Source organism: Cercospora kikuchii (assembly GCF_019650295.1).
Source record: "Cercospora kikuchii DNA, contig_00007, whole genome shotgun sequence".
In the NCBI taxonomy this organism is placed as follows: domain Eukaryota; kingdom Fungi; phylum Ascomycota; class Dothideomycetes; order Mycosphaerellales; family Mycosphaerellaceae; genus Cercospora; species Cercospora kikuchii.
The window spans coordinates 278,088-304,020 of record NW_025408588.1 but is presented as its reverse complement, the minus strand read 5'-3'; the positions used below and the strand labels follow the sequence as shown (position 1 = coordinate 304,020).

Genomic DNA, 25,933 nt, shown 5'->3' with positions numbered 1-25,933 from the left:
GATGAGTCGCCCAACCCATCGGACAGCCGCAACCGGAAGAGCCCCTCCTGTCCCTCTCCATGGACTTGAGGGCATCAGGCTGTCCAAGAACGAAAGGCCGTGGCGTCTCCGACGCGACCATGGCCTGTCTAACAGCCCGTGCCAGTGGTCGCGGACGAACGGCCGACATAAGCGACTCATTCAGCGTAAGCTGATTTTTTCTGCAGGTGATGGAGTGCCACTGCGTCAAATGACCTCCTTCAACGACACATCACGACCCCAACCAAGTCGAAAGTCGTTGCATATGCGGTGCGCGACTCTCCGCATTATCGATCCACCATGCCAACCAGCTTGCAACCACCCAGCGAACTCAAGAGTCAGCTGCGCAGAGATTCCAATTCAACATCCATGTGCGGAGCAACATCACCTGGCGACACATCACGACGTTCCCGGTCGCAAGCCACACAAGTCTGTCGCCCCCTCCACGGATCTCGAAGGTCATGGTGCGTTGCCGGCTCCAAGGACCCTTTCAGAATGCAGCGCAGTTCTTCCAGTGTCCTCTTCGCCGACGGTAGACACCAGAGCCCCTGGCCGATCTTCGAACAACACATCACGACGTTCCAAGCCGATAGTCGTTCTGCAGACCCGGAAACCGACCCACTCGGCTGCATCGGAGGCAACAGCAAGTTTGCTGAGCATACGAAGGCAGGTGTAGATATATGTCCAGACAATTTTTAAAGTTTTCTGAGCTTCGGCGTTGATGAGACACCACACATGGGAATATCCTTCTACACCTGCGTGGGTGGTCAGTTGGCACAGCGGCTGACCCCTGCACAGATTCCTCTTCTCCTTCGACGAAGCTTGACCAAGTCCAGGTCACCGACTCCGAGATGGCACATCACGATCTTCCCGACCGACAGCCATCTCTGCCCGCCCAACCGTCAACCACCAGTGAAACCACGCACGACCAGCTTTGGGCGGTTGTGTCGCAGTCATCGGCAGACTTCCGCGGTGTCGCGAGGAACGGGGAGGCAATGAACGAGCAAAGACTCCGACGTGAGCGCTCCGCACCGGGTACTCAGCCGACGAAGGAATGTTGGACACTCCGCAGAGTGAAGGCAGTCGTGTCGCCACATTGTCGCAGCCATGGCGGATCAGGTTGATGGCGAATCGATGGACGGAGAATTGTTGCTTGTCCGATCGAGTTTGCTCGTGAATGGTACATGCAGCCTGCTTGGTTGACACTGCGGTAGACCGTGTATGAACATCAGTCCTGTGCGATCGTGATGCCATCTTGCGCTCCAAGTCGATAGGAAGAGCCTGCCAAAATCTTTGCAGAAGGTGAGAAAGAGGCAGATGAAAAGGAATAAATAGAGAAGGCGCGGATGCTGCATGGGAAGCTACCGTGGCTCTGTACTTGCCGGACCATTTCTTCAACAGCTTCAACTTGAGCAGTCTGGCTGGCCTCCACCTACTTTTGAGGCAGTAAGCCGAAATTGCCTTTCTTACTGCACGCACGGAGGTGTCATCGTCTCGAAAGCCTTTGACAACCACTCTTTTGCCAGCCCGAGAAGCCGCGAACATTCTCCAAGATAGTGACAACGTTGCCCGATCACAGAGAATGCAAGCGGTTTCTTCAACTTCGCTGTCGAAGTTCTCTTACCAAAGCATGACCGGGTGTGACTTGGGAAGACTGCCTCGTGGCAGCTCAGGTCTCGACGCGTCGTTGACGTTGCTAGTCTCGTCAACTTGAGCTTGATCCTGTCATCGTCAGTGCGACGGTGGGAACGAAGGTTTTCTTCGAACTCCGAGAAAGTGTTGAAGAGTGCTGCGCTTCTGTTACATTCGCCGGCCCTGCACACGCAGGCGTGAAGGAGACGTGCAGTCTGCAGATTTCACGCGAGTTGATCGCGGAGGTCAATGCGCGAACGAGGACAGGGATCAGCTCCGATCGCAACTCCGCGTGGTCGATGGCGGCTGAAATCCTTTGATTCCATTGATCGATGACGATGCTGCTCTTTGATCCTTCGCAGAAGCACGTCGCGACCTCATTTGGCTGCTCCTACGGGTACGACAAGAGGCGCCATGGCTAGCGGCCAAGACTGTCAGTATCCTCCTATGCGGTAGGTGTTGCGCTTCACCATACTTCTCTCGCCATCAACGATCTCTTTCTAGCATCGGTCACTGCTGAGCGAGTGAAGGAAGTGCAGCATTATACCGAATTCTGCACCTGGAGATTCACGCGAACGCCGAACAATAGACAGACGGCCTGGGCTTCACCATGTCTGTAGACGAATCCTCTACACCAGCCAACATGGCGACTCAAGCAGCGACCGCTCCTCATATCAACACAAACCACGATATAGCGTCCGTACAGCCGACAATACGCGTAACGAAACGACACGATCGAAGCACTCTGATGTTCCTCCTTCAACACCTGATCAAGCCGTTCTCTTCGAGATTGATCTCCTCTAGCACCGAGCACCCCGCTGGGTCACCTCAGTTGACACCACATGCACAAGCCAGAAAGAGATGTGACGTACGCGAGCGAAAGGTCGAAGCCATTTACCTCTACGACCTTGTCCCAAAAGACCGCAAAACGGGTGTGACAAAGGACAGGAGTATTTCTGTCACAGAAGAGAAGAAGCGCAAAAGAAGGATCTACTATTACTCTGGCGGAGGCTGGCAAATGCCCGCCAGCAGCGAACACTGGTATTTTGTCGCCGAGCTCGCTCAACAACTGCATCCTCACGGCTTCGCCATCACACTGGTCTCCTATCCTCTGGCCCCAAACAGCGCCGCGCCGATCTCCTTCCCTGCCATGCTCAAACAATACCGCACCCTCATGGAAACCGCGCAGAACGAGGACGAAGATATCATACTCGCAGGAGATTCGGCTGGCGGGAACATTGTGCTCGGACTCATCCTCGCCGCCCTCCTCGAAGACGAAAAAGATGGTGTGGAACGACCTACAGCAAAAACCATTGTGGCGATATCCCCTTCTACAGACCTTCGTCGCTCAAATCCCGACATGCATACCATCGCTTCGAAAGATCCCATTCTTAAAATTCCGTTTGTGAAATCTACGGCGGAGAAATGGTGCGCTGAGTGGCCTCCTACGGATACGAGAGTTAGTCCGTTGCATTCTTCGGTGGATGTGTTAAAGACCAGGGGTGTGAAAGTGCATGGTGTGACGGGGAGATATGATATTCTTGGTCCGGATGCGATTTTGATGAGGGAGAAGTTGAGTCAGGCGGGTGTGGAGGGGGAATGGTTGGATTGGGATAAGCAGATGCATGTCTTTCCCTTGATTTTCCGATATGGGTTGCGAGAGGGGAGGGAGGGGAAGGATTGGGTTTTGGATGTTTTGAGGAGATGTTGAAGTGGTGTAGGGTTGTACTGCAATGTATATGTGAAAGGCATTCCCAAGGGTGTGGAAAGTGGGGTTTGGGCTCATTTTTGGGGATTTTTATGTTCTTGTGTTAAAAGAGATACCACGACAGCGAGGCCGAAAGCAGACGAAAATGCATGGGAGATACACAGCTGCAATGTATGAAAATGTACAGAATAAGAATTGTACAATATGTGTGCAACTGGGAACGAACTATTTTAGCGTGCGCTCACTCACGCTTCCTTCAGAGTCTGCCCAGCGTTGATTCTAGCAAGTCTGACATGCCATTGGGCACAGCATCGAGCAACTGCATCTCAGCTTTGACATTCAGCATCAGCATAGTCTGAAGCTCTCGTCTCCGCAGGGCAGAATCTTCGTCACCTTCTGTTCCTGTCTGCTCAAGCATTTTGATTGCTTTCGCCCTGTCTCTCTTGGTGAGAGTGAGAAGGCCTTGCGTCGTGTGCGGATCAGAGTCGCCAATCCGGAGGTGTTCACTACGCAGTCCGAGCCGCTGCAGCTGCGGGACGACGAGGTTCTCATTCTCGTGAGCATGGGCTTTGGAGCCGTGTTTGTACACTGACAATATTGCGATACCGTCAGGGTCAAAATCTGCTAGGCCGAAGACTGGAGGCGATGAGAAGCTATTCTTGCTCGAAGGTGTGCTGAGGAAGCGCAGTAGAGCACGGGTGGAGAGGTCGGGGTAACCCTTCCCAGTGATGATGATGCCTTCGGCTTTGATCTTCTCCCAAAATGATGAATTTGCTATCGAGCGGAAAGTGGCTTCCTTTTCGATGACGAGCATCCACTTTACATTAGCCATGTCGATGGAGGGGACATCTTTGAGGGTCGGGACGAGGATTCCTTCTTGGTCGGATGATGCTGAAGTGGTACTGCCATCTCGACGGCGGACGGTCATGGCACCGGCGACGAGACCTTTTGCTGCCGCCGAGACATTCAAGGTTGCTCTCGTTATGCCGAGTGTGAATGCGATGTCATCAACATATCGATCCACTTGTGTCTGGCTGCCGAACAATGCTGGGTCTCGGTAATAGATGTCCCTGTGCATGTCAGTAGTCGGTGTCTCGCGAATCGACGGTGGCTGAAGGTATACCTCTTCGAGAGCACGACATCATTTCGCAGAGCTTCGTGCATGAGTTCGAGGATCCGAAGGACTACGGCTGTGAGGTGTCAGAGGCCGACATGATATTCGCCGTCTACCACCTACAGAACCGCCATGCTTCATCAGCAGTCTTTCCAGGGAAGCATAAACGTCTCGTCGGTGCAGCATCACCATTTGAGCTGGTGTCAGATGGTGGAAGGAGCGCTGTTCTTGGCCGGGTCTTCAAGGCGATGCCAATCTCAAGCTTGTCGTGCAACATAGCATCCGCAATCTCTTCAAAGACAGCCTCAATTTTGTCAATCACAGCGGCACTGGTGAATGATTAGAACTGCACATCCGCCCGTATTTCGGCATGCATACTTCGGATATGCTCTTGGTGTGAGTCGTTGAGGAGGGCGGAAGTCGTTTTGCCGCACAGTATCTGCGAATGAGCCCGTGTTTACAGGCAATAAGTCGTATGCTGTAGCACCGTCGTCCTCCATTTGATCATCCTTGCCCATTGGATTACATGGCTGGCGGGCGTCATTTTCATGGTCGATGCCTAAATTAGCTGCTGCTTTAGTCAGTGACCCTTGAGATGAGGGTTCGAGCAACGTGGCTTCCTCGCCGAAGAGGTCTTCGAAGTCTTCACTGTCCATTGTGATGATCTTCACTGGGTCGTGTGGAGTAGAAGGAGGAGCCGTGAACATAGCGGGCAGGTGGGCAGGCAGAACGCGCTAGTGACTCGTCTTGGCATTCGACGCGTTGCTCCTGCTGCTTCCGAGCGCGTTACTTTGGAGAAGCCGTCAACAACTGAGACACTTTTCACGCACCACATCTTGTCCTGTCTCTGCTTCCAATCTCTACTGGAGACACCTCGCGAGGACAGTACATATGGCGGACGTTCTGTCTTCCCCAGTTGCACCCAACATTCGGAAACGTCCACTCGAGGACGAATCGCCCGATCACAAACCGATCAACCTGAAAGGCACTCAGTTCATGATGCCGACGCCTCCGGATACAGAGAATGAGCGCTCTAGCAATGCCAGTCCTGGCGGGAGCATCGGACAGGAACATCACGAACGCGCTGCGTCCCCCGCGTTGAGCACGAGCACCGCCCTGAGCAGCGTGGTCGATATCGCGTCCAGCAGCGACTTGCCGCCTTCGACTGGAATACCCCTTCAATCGAGCGCTCCCGTCTCTACTTCGGCTTCCACTAGCGGACCTCCTCCAGCGAAGCGAAGAAAGCTCACGCCTGCCGAGAAGCTGGAGCAAGCCCAGGCGAAAGAGGCGAAGGCCCGCGAGCGTGCTGAAAAGAAGGCTTTAGCGGAGGAAAAGAAAGCACAGGCTGATGCCGACAAGGCGAAGAAGGAGGCCGAGCGGGAGGAGAAGAAAGCTCAGGTAGACGAGGAGAAAGCACGCAAAGCTGAAGAGAAGCGTGCAAAAGCCGAAGAGAAGGAGGCAAAGAAGCGCGAGAAGGAGTTGGAGGAGGCCAAGAAGCAAGGGGAGAAGCTTGCCAAAGAGCGCAAGCAGATGCGTCTGGGTGCTTTCTTTGGTGGCAAGCCGAGCACCCCAGCCAAGCGCAACGCAGATGGCGAAGAGGAAACACCTCGTTCTAGGCGGAAGTCGTTATCTCTCGAGCCATTCGATGCCGTGGCAGATCAGATCAAGTCGACGGCATCGCCCGTGAAACGCAGTCCTGCACCGCCATCAACCAAGAAGCCCGTGCTTTCCGACTACCAGAAGACGTTCTTGCCATTCGAGGCTCCGACGCACACCTTCGTTGCCCCGTCATCGTCAAGAAACCAGGAAGCCGATCAAGATCGCTTCGATCACGAGCTCAAAGACCCTCTAGTCCAGGAGAAATATGACCTTGGTCTGGTCTCCTCGTACACAAGCGTGGACAGCTACTTTGGCGAATTGCGTAAGTCTCGCCGTGGTAGGCGAGGTCACCCAAACGTCCGGAAAGTTTTCGAGAAAGCTCAAGGCACCTTGAAAGAGCCGATAGACTTGACTGAAGACACATCGAACGAGTCCCCCGATGCAATTCTCCGCAAGGTGGACATCAAGTATGTGCACTTCAGCGAGGATGTGCGACCAGCATACTGCGGAACATATACCAAGATTACTTCACCGAGGACCACTCGACGTACAATGTGCAACCCCTTCGCCCGATCACGGCCAGACACGGATTACGACTACGACTCTGAGGCAGAATGGGAAGAGCCTGAGGAAGGTGAAGAGCTTGGCTCGGACGATGATGAAGAGGCCGACAGCAATGCCGATGCAGATGAGATGGACGATTTCCTCGACGATGAGGACGACAAAGTAAAGGGAAAGCGCAAGCTGGTCACGACAGAACTTGTTCCAGACTGTTCAGGACTCTGCTTTGCCAACGAGCATGGGAAGGTACTGACTGTGAACGGCGCTCCTGCGACAACGCAACCAGCTGTGATGGATGGTATGCGCATGGGATTCCTGCTTCCAGGATTCACTGGCATGACCATTGACCCATTCTCCACGTCTTACTGGGATAAACCTGTATCTGCTACTCCTGCGGCATCTGTCAAGCAGCCACCGGCAAGCACTGCGATGGCACCTCCTCGAAAGCCTCTTGAGCCCAGACTCAATTTCAACCACTCCACTGAGTCTGCTGTATTCGCTTTGATTGGCGCCGCTGAGGGCGAGAAGGGTCCTATCACAAGCACGACCGCACTGACGCCGGCTGTTAAGCGCGGTCGAAAGCCGCAGCCAAAGACTTTGAGCAAAGAAGATCTGGAGGAGCTGAAGGAGGCTGTAGTTGGCAGTCCGCTAGGCAAGCTCGAACTTCACAAGGGTTTGAAGGCGAGGTGCGTGATCCGTCTCTCGCTGCACGAACTGCTTTCGCTGACCACATCACAGATTTCCAAAATTAACGAACGAGGCTATCAAGGAGAACCTGAGCAGTCTCTTTGCACAGAAGGGCTCTGGCAAAGACAAGACTTGGGTCTACATCGGAGACTTGTGAGCTGCTAGCCTGCACGACTTTTGCATCCAATTGGAGGACGCATTCTGCTTTATTGTACAGGACACTCCTCAAAGGCATGGCATATAGCGATGTACGGATGTGGTAATGACAGAGCGAGCGGCAGGTTCACGAAGCATTATTATGATCGAGCTCACTGCATGTAACGATGGCAGAATTGACAGATAGATGCCTCCAACATCGATCTTACGCCTCGCCTTTGGAACCCTCCACAATGACAGTTTCCGAATCGCCCGACATTGCTCTTTCATCACCCCCAAGCATGCTTGCGTGTTCCTGCAGCACGAACGGCGAACGTCCAGTCTGTTTCGGTTGCGGGAAGGCGGTATGCAAAGCCCAGTATACTGCCAAAGCCGCGAAAAAGCCGTAAAAGTAAGTCATCTGATAGATGTGATCCCATCCGCCGCCCGCCGCGGTGCCTTGCACTGATCTCGCAAAGCCTGGCAAAACCGGCCAGATGCCCATCGTCCACGCCGCGAAGCCCCTCCAGTTGAAGCCAGCGGTTCCCCAGTACGCACTCGAGCTGTTCCCCGTGTACAAATCTCCCACATGATAACCTCTCCTCCTCACCAAGAAGTAATCTGCAATCACAATCCCCGTCATCGGACTCAAGAAAACCGACCACCCGCTCAACACCGTAATAAACGTCGTCGGCTTCGTCACGTAATTCCAGGGACAGATCGCGATAGCAATCACAGAAATGAAATACCCTCCTCGTCGGATATTGATCCATTTGGGACATAGTGCTGCGAGATCCATTCCTGCTGAAACGCAATTGAGGACGATGCAGAGGGCTAGTTGACTGCAGAGGAAACCTAGACCGGCGAAGAACGTTCCGGCGCGGGTGGCGGGCGAGAGGGAAGTTTGTTGGATGTGGAGGAGGAGTTCGAAGGGGTTCCAGAGGTAGACGCCGTATATCTCGGCTGTTGCGGAGGTTATCAAAAGGCCGCAGACGGCGGTGAGACAGATTGTCAGGGGCGCCATGATCGACTGGCCGATGAGAGCGGCGTTGGCTGGGAGGGATTAGTTGCTGATTTGACAGGTGGGAGAGAGGGCCTTTTGAGACCTGATATCAGATCGATGACTGCGGAACAAGCCCAAGGAAGAGAGCGATGAAAAGGGACTTACGAGTCTTTGCGTAACGAGTCCAGTCAGATTGTCCAAGACAGCCGGAGGCTTGGGACCCGATGATTGATTGCAGACCGTATAGCGCTGCCCACGAAAGAGCCGATCCCTTGCCTGTAGAAGGAGTGTACAGCAATTCACCCGGGCCATTGTTCGTAGCGATCGCCCACCCGAGCATACCGAACATGGTGCATGTGATCATCACGAACGTGACCTGTCAAAGACCTCATCAGCGTGGGCATTCTCCCGGAAGCACACCAAGAAAGACACGAACCACTCACCCGAAACGGCATCTGCAACCTCTCCGGCGGAACCATCAGACACGGCATGAAAATGACCAGAAACACAAAGAAACTAATCAGACTCGCCGTATCAACATTTGCACTCTCCGGCAGAGTGTTCCTCAACTCAACCCATCTCCTTCCCACAATCGCCCCCAAAATAATCTTAACAGCCTGCCCACCCCAATACATCTGAATACCCAACCAAACAATCGCAGTCACAATCCTATTCAACACCGGCCAAAACCCTCCTCTCATACCCCAACTCGCTCGACACACAACAGTGAAACCAAGGTATTCGTGACTTCCAGGCCATCCTGCTAGGACGGCGATGATGGCAGAAATCAGCGCCACGCCGACCATGACACCCATAGCTTGCGGGACGGAGAGACCGAGAGCGAGGAGAGAGGAGCCGCTTGTCCAGGCCGTGGTGTTGATTCCTGCGATTACCCAGTAGCCGGCGTAGCCTTGCCAGGTCCAGGTTCGGCGGGAGGAGGGGATGGGGATTAGGTCGCGGTTGCACCAGAAGGTGTTGTGGTAGTTTGCATCCGGGTCTACTGGACATTCGAGGCGATGAGCCCAGTGGGCGAGTTTGGATTTCGGTAGTGGAGGTTGTTTGGTCATGTTTGGGCTTGATGTGTGAGAAATGAGGCGGAAGTTGATTGTGTGGTGAGTGTTGTGAAAGCTGGACTTGATCTAGTATTGCTGAGAGGATGTCGAGTGCCAGCATGCATCGGCTTGCCCTATCTTTCAATCAATCCTGGTCTTGACATGCATGTGAAGCCCGAAAACTGGGCGTAGGTCGACAGGAACGCGGCGTTTGTTTTCGGTGAAAGAATATTCGCACTCATCTTGAAAGTGTATTGTAAGCAGAACTTGCCAGTTGGAGCGATCGTGTTGCACATGGAAGCTGATCGACACCAGGGCTGAACTGGAGGATGCTGAAGCTTTCACAGCCGTGCAGCCCTAACGTGTTTGATAAGCATGTGAATCAGATAGGCATGTGCATCAACTTCCATCTCGTATCCACCACCATTACTAAACGCGTCCATTATTCCACCATTTTACGCGATGGCACCTCCAAACGAAGAGTGTATTCAGAATGCTGTTCGTGATTACCTGTCAGGTCGATTTCCAAGCGTGCGACGCGCTGCAGCCGCCTACGGAGTCAAATATTCTACCGTCAACCGCAGACTCCATGGTACGGCTCCAAAGACTGGTACACCGCCAACGAACAGAGCCTTGACTCCGGTAGAAGAGGAGGTAGTTTATCAGAAGATTCTGGACCTAGATTCACGTGGTTACTCGCCAACACAGGCTGTAATCAGAAGCTGGGCGTCCTCAATAACCAAGGCACGGAATGGACAAGAGGTTGGCCAAAGATGGGCTCATAACTTTGTCAATCGTTATCCAGGCTTGGAAACAAGGCTATCACGGAGGTTATCAAGCCAAAGGGCAAAGAATGAGGATCCAGGGGTTATCTCAGAGTGGTTTACACTGGTTCAAAACATGATAGCCTTCCATGGAATTACAGAGCACGACATATACAACTTTGATGAGAGTGGATTCAGGCTTGGACACTGTCAGAATACCATAGTTGTTACTGCTACAGAGCGTAGGCAACGACCTAAGGCCTTGGTTTCTGATTCAACGCAGTGGCACACAGTCATTGCCTGTATTAATGCAGAAGGCTGGTCAGTGCCTCCATATGTTATCTTCTCTGGCAAGGAAATGAACAGAGCCTGGTTCAAACACCTACCACCAAACTGGAAGCTTGGAGTTAGTCCTAAAGGCTGGACTTCCTATAACCATGGAATAGCATGGATTCAGCACTTTGATGACTATACCAAGCACAGAACTGTTGGTCAGAAGAGGCTCTTGATTCTGGATGGCCATGACAGCCATATGACACCAGAGTTTGAGTCATTCTGTGAGGAACAAGGCATTATTACCCTCTGTATGCCTGCACACTCCTCTCACTTGCTACAGCCTTTGGATGTTGGCTGTTTTGGTCCATTAAAGAAGGCATATTCAGCCAGAATCCAAAGGCTTGGCATGGTTGGATACTACAGCCTGATCAAAGAAGACTTCCTACCACAACTCAGGCCTGCCTATGAAGCTGCATTTACTCCAAACACGATCAGAGGTGCCTTTAGAGGCTCAGGCTTGTTACCACTCGATCCACAGGCTGTGCTGTCCAAGCTGACACTGCGTTACAAAACACCAACTCCACCACCACTATGTTCATCAGATACACAGAATACCCCTCAGAATCCAAGGCAGATTGAGAGGCATACAGGCAAAATCAAGGCTAGGATTGCTAGGCATCAAAACAGCTCACCAACCTCAATTATTGAGGCAGTGGACAGGTTGTCAAGAGGGTTAAAAAGGTCACAGGCTGCTATGACATTACTCCAGGGTGAACATGACAATATGAAGACTATTATCAAGGAATTACAGTCTCATAGAGCCCCAAGGAAGAAGATTAAGCTAACACTTGGCCTTGACACTGATGAATTGGCTGCCAGAGACATGGCTCAGTCACAGGCTCAAATAGCAATGGAGTTGGTTAGTCAGATTGAGAGACAGCCAAGAGCCAAACCAACCTGCAGCAAGTGTGGTGTCCAAGGACACAACTCAAGAGGTTGTCTATTAGATAGAGTAACTTCTGAGCATTCAATTGATCCATCTTTGAGGTAGTTCTGACACCTATAGCATAAGATATCAAGAATCAAAGTTATCTACCTCGTAAAGTTGATGCACATGCCTATCTGATTCACATGCTTATCAAACACGTTAATGAAACCCTGTTGAAGCTGAAGCTCGGTGGAGCTCTGCCTATCACTCTGATAGCTATCGGCAGGCTTGAGGTAAAGTGATGGATACATCTTTGTTCATGCTTACAGCTGCGGACAAACTAGTCTCAGGCGCATTGCGAGCCAATCGCTCCGTGGAAAGCAAAGAAAACATAATCAGAACATCTCCCACGAGCGTATCCGAGAGAGGCCAACCTCGTGTAATCACGACCAATACCAAGAATGGGATCAGTTGGCGAAGCTGCGCCTAGTGGGAAGGCGACAATTCCCATCATCGACTTCTCAAGATGGACGCACCCCGCGAGCGCAGAGGACCGAATTGCAGTCACCAAAGACCTGATATCAGCTTGCCAATCAGTAGGATTCGTCTACATCGTCAACCACGGGTTATCACAAGATCTTCTCGATGAAGCATTCGCCATGTCCAATCGACTGTTCAATCTACCTTTGTCCGAGAAGATGAAGGCACCGCATCCGGACGGGCCCGAAGTCCATCGTGGCTACTCTTATCCTGGTCTTGAGAAGGTCTCTCAGTACTCCGGTGGTGATGAAGCGGAAGGAGAAAAGTTGCGTGCAGTCATCGACGTCAAGGAATCGTATGAAGTTGGTTCTGAAGACAACAAGCTTCAGCCAAATGTTTGGCTTCCAGACTCCAGCTTGGCGAACTTCAAGAGTTTCACGACGTCCTTCTACTGGTCATGCAATTCTGTCGCGCAGGAGGTTCTGCGATGCATCGCGACTGGTCTGGGTCTGCCCGATGCAGAATTCTTCGTCAAACACTGCTCGGGACACAACAACCAGCTGAGGCTCCTGCACTACCCTCCAGTCCCAGCTTCGGATATCGAAACGGGCAAAGCGTCTAGAATCTCCAGCCACAGCGACTGGGGCATAATAACTCTTCTATTCCAAGATGACTGCGGCGGCCTGGAAGTCGAGCACCCTCACGAGCCCGGAGAATACATTCCAGCAACGCCACTCAAGAATGCTTGCGTGATGAATGTAGGAGATTTGTTGATGAGGTGGACGAACGATATGCTGAAGTCAACGCTGCATAGAGTGACACTGCCACCCTTGGCCGATCGTTACTCTGTCACAGACGACGAGCAGAGGATGACGAGGGCTCGGTATTCAATACCATACTTCCTGAGCGCAGATCCAGAGGCGGTCATAAAGTGCCTGCCGGAATGCATCTCACCAACAAGGCCAGCAAAGTATGAGCCTGTGACCCAGGCTGAGTACGGGAGTTTGCGAGCAAAAGTGCAGTACCGTAGTAAACCTGCGACTTGAGCGTGCCAAGCAAGTTAGACTGGAGAATCAGCTCATAATGGCTCTCTTAGTAGCCATGTTTCTCTATCGTTGTCCTTTTTCAATTCCTGATCGTGAGCCATTTCCCAATCTGTGGCAGGTGAGAACCCGCATCTTCGTAGACATTTGATGCTCGCTTCGTTCTCGGCATTCACCTTGGCGACGAGCGTGTGGGCTGGGAAGCGTTCCAGATACCACGTGCAGAAGGCCTTGGTGGCTTCTTGAGCAAAGCCTTTTCCCCAGTGTTCAGGATGAAGAGAGAAGCCTATCTCTCGAGGACGAAATGTGCCTATGAGCCCGACTAGCTCTAACGAAGGCTGGGCTGTGATGGCATGAATCAAAGTAGGCTGTTGCGGATCTGAGGCATTCACTAGCACGAGCAGGTCATCGAGCATTTGCTCCGAGCGCTGCAACGTCTCATTGGGTCCTTGCTTGCTGTATCACCATCAGGAGAGTCTTTGTGCGTAGAAGCGGGCTTCGTACGTCCATCTTGTTACCTGTGGGTCGGATTGGAGCTTGTGAAAGGCAGTCAGATCATCTTCTATGACCGGTCTGAGAAGTAGCCGTTCCGTGGCAATTTCGTGTGACATGTTGGAAAATGTGAACGGAAGTATACGAGCTTGAACGTGTTGTTGGAATGTGCCGACTGCTGAAGAACTACGTCATGCCATAGCGGATAGCAGGGACATAAGATCACATCCCGTCGTCAACAACTCATCCACTGTGCTGTTCATCGGCATCACCATGAATCGACTATTCCGGCCAGCATGGACTGCTGGTCGCCAGTCTCTCCGCTTCAATTCTAGAACATTGACGCGCCGTCTCGAATCTACTCAGCCCACTCCACCAACCACGAAAGAATCCGCACGCGTTGCGCGCATTGAATCACGTTTACCCAAGTTCTTACGAAGATTCGTGCAGCCACTTCGCAATGCTCCGTTCTCCCACATATCTGCCTTCCTGATCCTCCACGAGATCACAGCAGTCGTACCTCTGCTCGGACTGGCAGCGGTCTTCCACTACACCGATTGGCTCCCGCCGTTCATCAGCGAGGGAAAATGGTTTAGCGATGGCGTTGAAAAGTTCGGGAACTACATGCGGAAGAAAGGATGGCTGAGCGGCGAAACAAGGAGCGGGAAGTGGTTTGGCAAGGGCGAGAAGGGCACGAGACTCGTTGCGGAGCTTGCCACGGCTTATGCGATCACGAAGCTTCTGATACCCTTGAGGCTTATTGTGAGTGTTTGGGCTACACCGTGGTTTGCGACATGGACTATGCTGCCTGTCATGAACTACGTGAGCAAGCTGTTGCGGCGTAAGAAGGCCGTGACTGCTTCACCAGGCGCTGCTGCTGGCACTGGAGCGACTGGTGCTGGAGTGGTGCCGAAGAAGTGATTGCCATGAAGGACAACGAAATCCACTTCTCTGCACCTATCCGATTACCACGGGATCTCACCACTCTTGTCACTGCTAGCTGGATTGAGACGACTGTACACTACCTCTGCACAATATCGGGCTATCCGCATTTGGCTCGTCGTTGGCCTTGAAACAACTACCATCGGCACAGAAGGGCTTACGCCAGTCAAAATGACTTCGTCACTGAAAGGATCAGCACTTCACTCCGTGCTGTTGCAGACGAAATCGCTGTTTGGATCGCATGGAATATTCCAATAGATCCTGGGGTATTCTTCGAAGAAAAATTCAGCTCTGTGCCTCCGCTGCGTCCAACTGCTCAGCTATGGCACCTTGCAGCTGTTCTTCCACCTCATGGGAGCTCGATGAGAAACGACGTTTGCGAGACACAACCTAGGCTCGTTTGCCGAGAGTGTGCTTCGGAACCTGCAATAGGCTTCGGAAGAGCCGTCGCTGCTGGGCAGTCAGAAGGCCCAGCGTGGTGAGTGCTCAGACAGAAAGCATTTGGTGCGGGAGCAGAAGTACTGAGCAGAGACAGAGACTTGCCAAGCCCGACTATAAAGCGTCGACGCTAGAAGAGGTTCGCGTGGTTGGGAGTGCATCTACTTGATGTGAATGCAACAGAAAAGGCGTACCAGAGAGCTCACAGCTTAGGCGAAGATTCGTGCCTCAAATCGCTGCCGAACGCCAGTTCCTGGTGATCCCCGCGTCAAGTGCAGCCAGATTGAGTCCGGAGCGGGAAGATGAGCTTGAAATTGTGGTACAATGTATCAGGACATGCCATGCTTAAGCGTTTGCGAGTGTCTCGAGCTTAGCTCAGGACATTCGCCCTCATTGGCTTCAATTGTGTGAAACCTGCAATTCACCCGAATACAGGCTAAAACACTTCTCCAAGCCTCTGCTTCCCCACGGGGTTGGTCAGGGATCAGCAGCCATTGAGCCTCGACTTCACCTTAAGCGAACATATGCCCAGTCTAACAATAACCACTCTGCGATTAATTGGTCGACTGGACCTGCGCCGAGACAGTGCCTCCAACTTGACTGCATCCTGCATCGCTTGTGATGTTGTATATCCTGCTGCCAAGCCCGGCTTGAGTGTCATTGTCGTTGCTCCAAGACTGAGTGGACATACCCATGTGGCTGGGACGCCGGACCTGGGTTCCTCAAAGCTGTCGTAGGAACCCCGTCTCGGCCACATGGAGATCAAGGTGTGACCAGCTGAGCCTGAAGCTACACCATCTTGTATAGAAATCTCAAGAACCTTGCCCGCTCGCGTGGTCTCGTAGACATCTCCCCCATTGTGCGGAAGCGACAGATTTACAAACCGAAATATGAAGCTCACATCGCAAGCAGAAGGCGCAGATCCGATTCTTACGCGTGCCATCGCAGAAGATAAAGTCAGGTGGTGGAAGAAAGCGAATTTGAGATATCTGTATCTGTTCTTGTTCCCAACATGTGGGTGACTGATTTTCACGAGAATACATGATGCAGAGATCTGACAACCATACTCAGGCATGGGGATTGAAATCACCTCTGGCTTCGACAGTCAAATCATCAATGCGGTGCAAATTGTCGATCCATGGCAAGAGTACTTTGATCATCCTGAGGGCGCGATTTTAGGGTAAGTCGACTCGGCAGCAAGAGAGTATGCACATCTCCCACTATAGTAAAAACTAATGATCATGTTTCTGCAGCATTATAGGAGCAATGTACAGTCTGGGAGCAATCTGCTCCCTCCCCTTCATCCCATGGGTCACACAGAGGTTTGGTCGTCGGTGGTCCATCTTTCTTGGCTCCTGGGTCATGGTTCTAGGAGCCGCCGTTCAAAGTGCCTCTCAGCATGTTGGAATGTACCTCGCCGCTCGCTGGCTTTTGGGTTTTGGGATCCCCATTTGCATCATTTCTGGTGCGGCCATGCTGGGTGAGCTGGGATATCCCAAAGAAAGGCCAATTCTCACGAGTCTGTTCAACGCGAGCTACTTCATCGGAGCGATCACAGCCGCAGGCATCACTTTCGGAACACAGAGCCTGGCACCGAGCGATTGGTCGTGGCGAGTACCATCTCTACTGCAAGCTGTGCCGAGCTTCATTCAAATTGCTTTGATCTTGTGCGTCCTGAATCATCTCCCTCCAAGCGACCCGACTAATATACATTTGGCAGCTTCGTCCCTGAATCCCCTCGCTGGCTCATCTCCCAAGACCGCCGCGAAGAAGCCTACGAAATCCTCATCAAATACCACGCCGAAGGCAATCGCGACTCCGCCCTTGTCCACGCCGAAATGGCACAAATTGAAAATACAATCAAAATGGAACTCCAGACTTCAAAGCAATCCTGGCTCGATATGCTCGCTACTCCGGGTATGCGGAAGCGTGTCCTCATCGGATCTCTACTTGGTCTCTTCACCCAATGGTCAGGCAACACACTCATCAGCTACTACCTCAATTCCATACTGGAAAGCATTGGCTACACAGATTCATCATTCAAAGCTAAGCTTAATATTGGACTTAATTGCTGGGCTTTGGTGAATGCTACTTGTGCCTCTCTGCTTGTGCGGCGTTTTCCCCGCAGGAAAATGTATCTCCTCTGCGCGAGCTCTTTGCTGGTCTGTTACTGTGGCTGGACAGTCGCGCAAGAGAGGTTCTTGACTACTGGAGCGATTGCCGCGGGACATGCGGTGATTTTCTTTATGTTTTTGTATTCGCCGTGTTATAATATTGGGTACAATGCGTTGACGTATAGTAAGTTGTGCCACGAAACGATTGTCCGGAGCAGGCTAACCATATCAACAGCATTCCTCGTCGAACTCTTCCCATTCGCCGTCCGGACCAGAGGAATCGCCCTCTTCCAATTCTTCGGCAGAGGTGCGGGCTTCTTCAGCACTTTTGTCAATCCGATCGGACTCAAGAATGCTACTTGGAAGTATCTGATCATGTACTGCGTTTGGCTGGCATTCGAAGTCGTTTGCATTTACTTCTTGTGGCCGGAGACACATGGCAGGACTTTGGAAGAGTTGACTTTCTGTAAGTACAAAGTTATTGTGGCGTTCTGTGATGTGCTGATGCTGACATTTGTGAACAGTATTCGAAGACAAAGCTCTTCAGGAGCAGCAAGAGAAGATCACTATGACTGAGCTGCAGAAAGATACTTCAGTCGAGCGCGTGGAGGTGGTGGAGATGAAGTCTTGATGCCGAGGAGTTGCTATTTCTTTCCCACTGTGTGAAGTGACCTGATGTCTTACTCCGTCTACGACTATCATAACAGTTTCGCAATTTCATCCTGACTTTCGACCCACTTTGACTCTTACGATCTATGCTCCCACGTTACAATATTGCGTGCCCGAGAAATTTCTCACCACTCGTCAAATACACGAGGCGTTGTGTGAAGTCACACGTCAGCACTCTCAAATCTATTCATATCTCATTCGTCAATTAATTCTATACAGATATTACTTCGCACTCATACATTAATATACCCTCTCCCCATCCAAGGCTCTCACTTCTTGAAATGCGGGACTCTCATAATACGCCTTCATCTCGGCATGCTTCTCCCTGAACATTCCCTTCGTCCAAGGCGCAGACCCCTGCATCTCGACCCACAACTTCTCATGCACAACTTTCAGTTTGCCCTCATCTAAGGGACCAGGAAAGAAACCATTATACTCCCTTGCTAGTTGCACGACAGGGAATGGACCAGAAGCTTTGAACATCTCAGAAAGGAAGGCCTTGTCGGCCATCGCGGTGTCCCAATTCTTGTTCGCCGTGAGTTCGCGTGTAAGACGTCGGTGCATGGCGAGATTGGGTTGAATGAGCATAACTCCTGTGTTGAGTTCGATCGTGGCTGTGGGGTTCGCAAGAAGGTTTTGTTGAGCGGCCATGAATGTATATGGGCAGATCTCATCTCCAGAAGCCTGGTCTTCTAGAGGCAGTAACTCTTTCCTGCATGATCTGGTAGCAGCTCCTAGGAGATCGTCAAGGTTCTGGACTGGGAAGGCATCTGCGTCGAGGTATAGGATCTTGCTAAAGTCTGTCTGCCGCCACAGGTTCAGGCGTGCGAAATTGTATTGCCAGCGGCCTTGTGTGTTCTTGTCTGGGTGCCATTCGATGGAGTCGAGTTCGCGGACTATCGCTCCTGCAGCTGCGAGGACACTGCGCTGCTCCTCTGTAATGTGTGGCGCAACGAATGCCGTGAATGGGTATTGAGCGGACCCGGATCGTATATCCCATAGCACGCGGAATATGAGCTGTAAAGCTGCAAGGAAGTAAGGATCGTTCAATGATCCACCTGGAGTCGTAATGTGAGTGGCGTATGTAGGATTTCCTTCGCCCTTGTAATTATGCGGCTTATAGCGACGAAGCTTCAGAATATCCATCTTGGGCGTTTCCAAGTCTAGGTTCTGCTGGAACGGAGCGTCTGCAAAACCTCCCTGAAAGTGTGGATCTGATACTGGTGGTGCAACAGGTGCTGTCCCGCCCATTGTGCTCCCAAGATTCGGTTGAAGAGGAGGCATTTGTGGCGAACTCCCAAGTCCTGGCATAGCTGGCATAGGAGGCATTTGCTGTGCTTCCGGACCTGGAGCAGCCGGTACAGGAGGCACAGGAAGCGCGTTCACCATTCCTGGAGGTGGTGCTGCAGGCATACCGGGCGCAGCAGCAGCAGGTGGTGGAGCAAGAGGGGAACCAGCCAGATCGATCGCGGGACCAGGCAGAGAACCACCAGCAGCAGGTGGAGCAGCGAAAGGGCCAGCATCAACTGGAGCAGCGGGAGCAGCAGCAGCACCTCCCAGTCCTCCTAAAGACCCTCCACCCAACGCATTACTACCTTCCAACGCACCTAACTCACCAGCGCCAGTACTCCCTCCTCCGGCTCCTCCCAGAGAATTCCCATCTGCAGCAACCTGCTCCCCACCAGGCAAAACATGCGCCGGATTCGCCGCGGTCCCAGCACCTCCCAAAGCATTGGCTTCCTGCCTCAACTTCTCATCCTCCTGCTGCTGCATCGAAGCCGGCACGGTAATCCCTTCAGGCAAAGGCGCGAAACCCTTGAACTCCGGCGCCTTCGGTGACCAACTAACAGGCGCTCTTGTGCCTCCAGAAGTATGATAAAACAACATCAAAAACACAATCGCGACAATCGCGAACGCGATATTGCGCACGCCGAGCACGGCCGGCATCTTTGCTTTCAGCACCTCAACTCAAATCAACAATACCCAGACAGACAGTGTGATGATGAGGACGAGAGGTCAAGACATGTTCAGAATTTCACACCCCTCCCGTCCCTTCCTTCCACGCACGCGCACGCGCACGCGGATAAGTGGTAGATGGAGCTCGTTTGTCGTTGGATCGTTTCGCAGCCACAAAAGCCACGACAGGTACATAGTTTCGTGCGAACCAGCCGAGGCATGGCAGCTAGGACGAATCAGGGTTGTCGCAATGTGTCGTTTTCGCTGGATGTGGCGTTGCTGAGAGTGGAGCAACGGTTCTTGTTGCTGATCTTTCATCTTGTCTGGGACTCTGGGGTTGTTGGAGCCGAGATTTCTGGGGAAACGTCTTTTCACAATCAACAGCATTGTTTCTGTGATGTTTTGTGCTGTGCGATGCTGTTGTTGTCATGTTGGTCGTGAATCGGAGGATTTGAGAGTGACAGACGAGGAAAGAGGAAGTGCAGTGGGCTTGGCAACCTGTGAGGAAGGAACAGCCACATCCTTGCTCAAAAGCATGTGAGAACGACTGGGGTCCAAGCATGAGAAGTAAAATATCGATTTGAGTATCGATGCTATGTGTATACTCCAGATCAAAAAGGTGCCCTGCTCACCCCATCTAACATCCTCCTCGAAAAGAGTGACCAGAGCTTTCATCAATCATAAAAATGTTTCTATGCGCAGTTCATGTACCCGTGCCATCTCTCGCTCTTGCATTTGATCATCCTCAGCGGGGACATCGCTTCGTCCGTTGTGGCTCGAGGTCAGAACTGGAGATTTGAGTCGAAGTTCTTTACATGAAGTAAGGCTTTGGGGCGTAGACGCAAGTGGTGTATGGGATCTTGCTGGTCACCGGCTTGCTCTCAAGCTTAGTCGACAGAGAGGTCTTCGAGGTAACAACAGGCTAAAAGCAGTCAGTGAAAGGTATCGTCATGTCTGAGACAAAGTTCTTCGCGAGTTGAAGATGCCTTGCAGCGATCATTCTTACCTTAGTTTCAACCTCAGTCTTGGTGGTGACCACGTCCGAAGTCTTGGTCTCGGCGCCAGTAACGGTCTTGGTGATGGTTTCGACCTTGTCCTCGTACGTAGTAGTGGTGAATGGAACTTTGGTGGTGATGGTAATGACACTCTCTTTGGTGCCGGTCGAGACGACAGGTTTCTTGGTGGTTGTCTTCTCCTCTTTGTAGGAAGTGGTTGGTTTGACGATTGTGGTCTTGACGGTCTTGACAGAAGTGGATGTAACGGTTTTTGTCTGGGTAACAGGCACCTTGATAGTCTTGATGGAAGTGGAAGTGGTGTAGCCAGTGCTGTAGGAGGTGCCGACGGAGTTCGTGCAAGTCTCCTCTTTCTTGGTTGTAGTCTCTTGCTTCTTGGTGGTAGTCTCCGGTTTCTTGGTGGTCTCCTCTTTCTTGGTCGTGGACTCCTCTTTCTTGGTTGTCTCTGGCTTCGAGGTAGTCTCAGGCTGCTTCGTTGTCTCTTCCTTCTTGGTTGTGGTCTCAGGCTTCTTGGTAGTCTCTTCGTTCTTGGTTGTGGTCTCCGGCGTCTTGGAGGTCTCCTCTTTCTTAGTTGTAGTCTCCTCCTTCTTGGTTGTGGTGGACTCTTCCTTCTTGGTTGTGGTCTCAGGGTACTCCGGGTAGCTTGGTGGAACTGGCTCGTAACCAGCAGGAGTTGTCTCAGCTGGGCTAGGGTAGGCGTTGACCATGCCACTGAGGGCGAAGAAGGCGATGGTGGCGAGTGAGAACTGCATTTTGATGGTTGAGCGACTGAAGCGTTTTGCTGAATAAGTGAATGAACGAGATGGGGCTGTAAACGATCTGAAGCTTTGCTCTGATGTCGAGATGCTGCTGCTGCTGATGAGAGAGCGATGAAGATGAAATGCTGCTTGTCTTTATACTTCGTCTCTCTGGATCTCACTCCCTACCGGAAGAATGATGGAGGATTCTACTCCCATGTTCAGCTGTATGATCATTCGGAGCTGCAACACGGTTTGGTGCGTTGTGGATAGCGGGTGCGTCTCTCGTGTTCCCAGTTTTCGATGTGCTCGAGGCGATGAGTAGTCTCGCAACCGAGCTGCAGTGCATCATTGAATACGGCCAACATCGCGATGCGCATACTGTCGGTGCTGTTCAGGTCCTTCGCTTCTAGCGGCAGTGCGGGCTGAAAGGAGGTGAAACTACTCGATCGGGCGACTCAAGGCATTCTTTCAGCCGCAGTTGAAGGAGCGTATGCACGGCAAAAAAGGCTCCGTTGGACCCATACGGTGCGAAGCTGGATGCAAGTTCGACATACACCGGAAAGGTAATAGAGCACTGCTCCAAGAATAGGCAGCTTGCAGCGTGGTATGATGCAAATCAGTGGTGGCGACCTCGAAGCGACTGAGCTGTTCCGCTCTGATGACGGATCTATGCGTTTGTTGAGGGAAGTCGTACGGCACAAACCTTGCTTCCGCTCGGAATCTGCACAAAATAAGGCACTGACGAGGTGATCAGCGAGAAAGGATGTAAATTGCGGAGTGCGTCTCTCTACCGGCGTTATGGAATACGGGATTGCGGCACGAGCTGCAATGGCGTCAAGGATAAGTTCCAGAAGGATTCCATGAACACGTGCGGATCGTTCCTGGCAAGCCACGGTCATGCTTGTTTGTCACCCCAGACGTCGCAGGTACGCATCGCACAGTGGCTTCATGAATTCTCGTGGCGCGTTCCGAGAGAGCAAGAATACGAGCGACTTTTCGTTCCTGCATTGGAGGTTGGTCGAAGTTTCCGAAGTGGCGACATCGTTATGTCGCAGTGGCTTGCATGTCCAGTGTGTTCCGGCTGTTTAACAATGGCCAGAGATTTTGCTGCAGGACCTTGTTTCCATTAGGTCACCGTGTTATGAAATAGCAGTTCCTGCAGGTGGCCGGAAGTAGTGCTCTGAGCAACACAGGGAAATGCCAAGCTTGAACATTGGCTGATGGCACAGGTACACCACGACCTGTGAGAACTAGCATTGAATGGCTCTTCCTTTTTACCGTCTCATCGTCTGGGCGTAACTCGTTTGCACGTTTTTGAGAGGGGTAAGTGCGCCAAAGGACGTAGTGATTAGTGATTCGCGCGAGCCGTCTGCTATGATGTTTGAGAGTTCTTGGCATGCGGCTAATGCAGCATGTTATCGATGTGCATCGAGTCGAAGCGGCACATGCCAATGAAATGCCGACAATTGTGGTCCATATTGCTTGCGCACGTTCGATGTCGATCGCCATTGTGACACAAAGCGCTGGTGGTAGAAGATCGGTACCCTAGACGACAGAGGGAATCCCAAGCCCATGTTGGATCGAATGCGGCGTAATGTCCTGCTTGGAGCAGCTTAACAATGCCGATCATCGGGATCAGGACGGAGTGCAGCGGCCCATGCCTCGCATAGTTCGCTCGGCCTCCGTCTCGACTACCTCGCGTACACTGGATAGGTGAGTGCGAGCTTGCTGAAGAGCACCAAGCGCGCACGCTTTCACTGGAGATTCATCCGAAAGCTGGAAGCGATGGGTTGAGATGCACGAGCTGCCCGCATGAGCTGTACAATTTCAATGCAGACAACTCTTGCTCGAATCGCGTCGGTTTCGTTCGATATGCTCCAACCTCATGCTGCCTGCGCCATCTCCTCATCTTGCTTGGGGGCGTCGTCTTGGGCCGCAACTCCGTTCTGGCCTCCAGCCAAGATCTTCGTCTTCACGTTCTCGTCGATCGGGCCGCCGGGCGTGTAAGACACGACTTCTCCTTGATCATCGACGAATTCGAAGCGATAGCGACTGAGGTAATGCGGGATGGCACTGAGCTGCGGGCCATATCTCTGGCTGTTGTCGTACAGTTCGAAGAGCGGGACTGCCAGCAATTTCATGTTCTTGGGTACACTGAGCACTTTGCCTTCCGGCAGCTGAATGAGATACAGCTTTTTGCATTCTTTTGGACGCGTCACATGAGGCGGTAAGAAGGGATACATGAAGGTCTCGAAGTTCGGCCTATACCACTGCGCGAGGGTATCGGCGATGTTCCAATCTCGGTCTGCGGCGGTTGTCGATTCGGCGAGAGAGCCCGTGGGTGCGAGTCGTTCGTTCAGGCGGTCTTTGAAGCCTTGGATCTCGTCGACATCGTGGCGGAGGTAGTCCCCAGGTCTGAAGAGTTAGCCCAGTCTAGCAGCACAGCGACGCGTGCGATTCTCACAGCTTGAAGAAGGCATTGGCAATCTGCAGCATCAGCACGTGCGGGTGATTGTGCTCGTGGCAAACCAAGATGCCCTCACATGTCCGGCGCATGCCATGCTTCTCGTAGTGCTCCTCGAGGCGTCGCAGACGGTCCTTGACTGACGGATCCTCCTCTGGCTGCGTCTCCTTCACGCCAAACGTGTAGTTGCTGAGGGGGTACAGTCGAATTGTGGGCGGCTGACGCTCGTCGAAGGGAAGCAGTTCCTGCGCAGGTACAGAGGACTGCTGGAACTTGGGCGGGACAGTGGCCATCGTGTCGGTGTTGTCGCGAGATATCTTATCTGCACGCAGTCGTACTTGAGTGGACGCATGCACACAGCTCCAGCTCCAGCTCGGTCACCACGGGCCGACGTCGCCGACGCCGGCCAGCGCCAAGGCGAACGACAGCGCCTTCCTATCGGCGACTGGCACACGACCAGTCAAAGGGAAGGCGTGACCTCGAGCAGCAGTTCTAGCGTTGACGGTAGGTGATGCCTCTCTCTTCATCGTTCTCTATTCTCACTCCTATCGCGAACCTGCAAACATCAACATGTGTCGGTGCGTCGACCCCCCATGTGAACCTTATCAGTGCCAAGCTGACATCTCCCAGTTGGATTGCATACATCTCTTCCACCGAGCCTTGCCTTCTCGAAGATGTCCTGATCACGCCGAAGCACTCCCTGGTCAAGCAAGTCTCCGATCACTATCTTCCTAAGCTCCTCCCTCACGAGCACAACCAGAGCGCCGAGGACGATGTCAAAGCACGCAATGTCGTCTTCAACTTCGACGGGCTAGGCATCGCCTGGTACACTTCTGCCAACTCGGACTTTGAACTTCCCGAGGCTGGAGAAAGTGCAGATGGCACGCAGAAAGACGTATCGTTCTTAGATGATCAGCCATATGTGCATGTGGCTGACATCGCAAAGGGACTGCGACCAGCTTTGTACAAGACTATTCAACCTCCTCGGCATGAGACCAACTTTCTGTCCATATGCCAAAACACTGAAACGCGTTGCCTCTTTGGCCACATTCGCGCCTCATCGGGGACGGCCGTCGCAAACGTTAACAATCACCCATTCGTGTTTGGGAGGCACACTTTCATGCACAATGGAGCCGTGAGCGACTTCTCTGAGATCAAGCGGGCAGTCATCAATGAGATGAGCCATGCTGCGTATGCAAATGTCTATGGCGGAACCGATTCCGAGTATGTCATGTGGCTCGACCTCAGGCTGTTCTATATACTAATGTTTGTTTGCCAGGCATATCGCTGGTCTCTATATGACCTATTTGACCCGAGGTGGCGATGCCACAACTTTCTACTACACATACTCGGCCCAGGAAATGAAAGCCGCACTCCACAAAGCAGTCGCAACTGTTGTTGGCCTGCAACAAAAGATTCTTGGTGTAGCAAAGAGAGCAAATTCGCTGAATCTCTGCGCGACCGATGGCGTGAGCCTTGTCGCTTGCCGCTTCCGGAACCACAAGACATCTCTGCCTCCCAGTTTGTACTACAGTACGAAAGCAGGAGTCACACTCAACAGGAAATATCCCGACAATGCTGACGGTATCCCTCACCCAAAAAGAGATGTCGGTATACCGGAGCAGCGACATGGAGAGCATCTGATCGTGGCCTCTGAACCGAGCACTTACGTCGAGCAAGACTGGGAGTTGATTGGGCAAAACCAGTTTCTTGTTTCAGGACCAGACGGAGTTTTCGAGGTTGGGGATTGCCCGTACGGGACTGAATGGGATGGGTTGGACTGATGCTGAACTTATTGACTGACGACTTAGAACGAGATACCCCTTTACGACTCCACGAATTGAGACCTTACACATAACCTGCATACCACATGGGCAGTTGCACAGATTGCCCGACACCATTGCGAAAGACTCGTGGTCTCGATCCATCGATATTTCCACTTCTTTGTGATTGCATACTGACAAAGACATGACTCCCTCGAGCTCATCTCCTGCCAGGTGTAGTGCTCACGTGACACAACAAAGGGCTTTGAGCATATCGGCAAGAATAGACCAGAGGACGCTAGATATGGTCTTCGAGGCGCTCTTGCAAACGCAACGTCTGCA

At 52.3% G+C, this 25,933-nt stretch overlaps 12 protein-coding genes across 12 annotated transcripts; 6 read left to right on the top strand and 6 right to left on the bottom strand.

Annotated features, from left to right (window-relative positions):
* Window positions 1-2,260: 2,260 nt before the first annotated feature.
* On the top strand, window positions 2,261-3,361 carry CKM354_001023200 (uncharacterized protein; the record flags this gene model as incomplete). Its single annotated transcript, XM_044805684.1, has 1 exon — window positions 2,261-3,361. One exon carries the CDS (start codon window positions 2,261-2,263, stop codon window positions 3,359-3,361), a length of 1,101 nt encoding a protein of 366 aa, XP_044661619.1.
* A 253-nt stretch (window positions 3,362-3,614) lies between these two features.
* On the bottom strand, window positions 3,615-5,128 carry CKM354_001023100 (uncharacterized protein; the record flags this gene model as incomplete). The annotated part of the gene is made up of 4 exons (XM_044805683.1): window positions 3,615-4,428; window positions 4,482-4,548; window positions 4,596-4,801; window positions 4,851-5,128. The coding sequence occupies 4 exons, from the start codon at window positions 5,126-5,128 to the stop codon at window positions 3,615-3,617; spliced, it is 1,365 nt and encodes a 454-aa protein (XP_044661618.1).
* A 235-nt stretch (window positions 5,129-5,363) lies between these two features.
* CKM354_001023000 (uncharacterized protein) lies at window positions 5,364-7,476 on the top strand (the record flags this gene model as incomplete). Its single annotated transcript, XM_044805682.1, has 3 exons — window positions 5,364-6,393; window positions 6,451-7,318; window positions 7,371-7,476. 3 exons carry the CDS (start codon window positions 5,364-5,366, stop codon window positions 7,474-7,476), a joined length of 2,004 nt encoding a protein of 667 aa, XP_044661617.1.
* Window positions 7,477-7,680: 204 nt separating this feature from the next.
* CKM354_001022900 (uncharacterized protein) lies at window positions 7,681-9,524 on the bottom strand (the record flags this gene model as incomplete). The annotated part of the gene is made up of 3 exons (XM_044805681.1): window positions 7,681-8,507; window positions 8,623-8,833; window positions 8,901-9,524. 3 exons carry the CDS (start codon window positions 9,522-9,524, stop codon window positions 7,681-7,683), a joined length of 1,662 nt encoding a protein of 553 aa, XP_044661616.1.
* A 2,414-nt stretch (window positions 9,525-11,938) lies between these two features.
* Window positions 11,939-13,003, top strand: CKM354_001022800 (uncharacterized protein; the record flags this gene model as incomplete). Its single annotated transcript, XM_044805680.1, has 1 exon — window positions 11,939-13,003. The coding sequence occupies one exon, from the start codon at window positions 11,939-11,941 to the stop codon at window positions 13,001-13,003; it is 1,065 nt and encodes a 354-aa protein (XP_044661615.1).
* A 32-nt stretch (window positions 13,004-13,035) lies between these two features.
* On the bottom strand, window positions 13,036-13,611 carry CKM354_001022700 (uncharacterized protein; the record flags this gene model as incomplete). The annotated part of the gene is made up of 2 exons (XM_044805679.1): window positions 13,036-13,456; window positions 13,505-13,611. 2 exons carry the CDS (start codon window positions 13,609-13,611, stop codon window positions 13,036-13,038), a joined length of 528 nt encoding a protein of 175 aa, XP_044661614.1.
* A 154-nt stretch (window positions 13,612-13,765) lies between these two features.
* CKM354_001022600 (uncharacterized protein) lies at window positions 13,766-14,413 on the top strand (the record flags this gene model as incomplete). Its single annotated transcript, XM_044805678.1, has 1 exon — window positions 13,766-14,413. One exon carries the CDS (start codon window positions 13,766-13,768, stop codon window positions 14,411-14,413), a length of 648 nt encoding a protein of 215 aa, XP_044661613.1.
* Window positions 14,414-15,762: 1,349 nt separating this feature from the next.
* Window positions 15,763-17,617, top strand: CKM354_001022500 (uncharacterized protein; the record flags this gene model as incomplete). Its single annotated transcript, XM_044805677.1, has 6 exons — window positions 15,763-15,886; window positions 15,944-16,052; window positions 16,126-16,539; window positions 16,593-17,170; window positions 17,222-17,452; window positions 17,511-17,617. 6 exons carry the CDS (start codon window positions 15,763-15,765, stop codon window positions 17,615-17,617), a joined length of 1,563 nt encoding a protein of 520 aa, XP_044661612.1.
* Window positions 17,618-17,895: 278 nt separating this feature from the next.
* Window positions 17,896-19,602, bottom strand: CKM354_001022400 (uncharacterized protein; the record flags this gene model as incomplete). The annotated part of the gene is made up of 1 exon (XM_044805676.1): window positions 17,896-19,602. One exon carries the CDS (start codon window positions 19,600-19,602, stop codon window positions 17,896-17,898), a length of 1,707 nt encoding a protein of 568 aa, XP_044661611.1.
* Window positions 19,603-20,422: 820 nt separating this feature from the next.
* On the bottom strand, window positions 20,423-21,376 carry CKM354_001022300 (uncharacterized protein; the record flags this gene model as incomplete). The annotated part of the gene is made up of 2 exons (XM_044805675.1): window positions 20,423-20,533; window positions 20,618-21,376. 2 exons carry the CDS (start codon window positions 21,374-21,376, stop codon window positions 20,423-20,425), a joined length of 870 nt encoding a protein of 289 aa, XP_044661610.1.
* Window positions 21,377-23,247: 1,871 nt separating this feature from the next.
* Window positions 23,248-24,121, bottom strand: CKM354_001022200 (uncharacterized protein; the record flags this gene model as incomplete). Its single annotated transcript, XM_044805674.1, has 2 exons — window positions 23,248-23,779; window positions 23,829-24,121. 2 exons carry the CDS (start codon window positions 24,119-24,121, stop codon window positions 23,248-23,250), a joined length of 825 nt encoding a protein of 274 aa, XP_044661609.1.
* Window positions 24,122-24,398: 277 nt separating this feature from the next.
* On the top strand, window positions 24,399-25,612 carry CKM354_001022100 (uncharacterized protein; the record flags this gene model as incomplete). Its single annotated transcript, XM_044805673.1, has 4 exons — window positions 24,399-24,406; window positions 24,459-24,723; window positions 24,775-25,052; window positions 25,108-25,612. The coding sequence occupies 4 exons, from the start codon at window positions 24,399-24,401 to the stop codon at window positions 25,610-25,612; spliced, it is 1,056 nt and encodes a 351-aa protein (XP_044661608.1).
* Window positions 25,613-25,933: the final 321 nt, after the last annotated feature.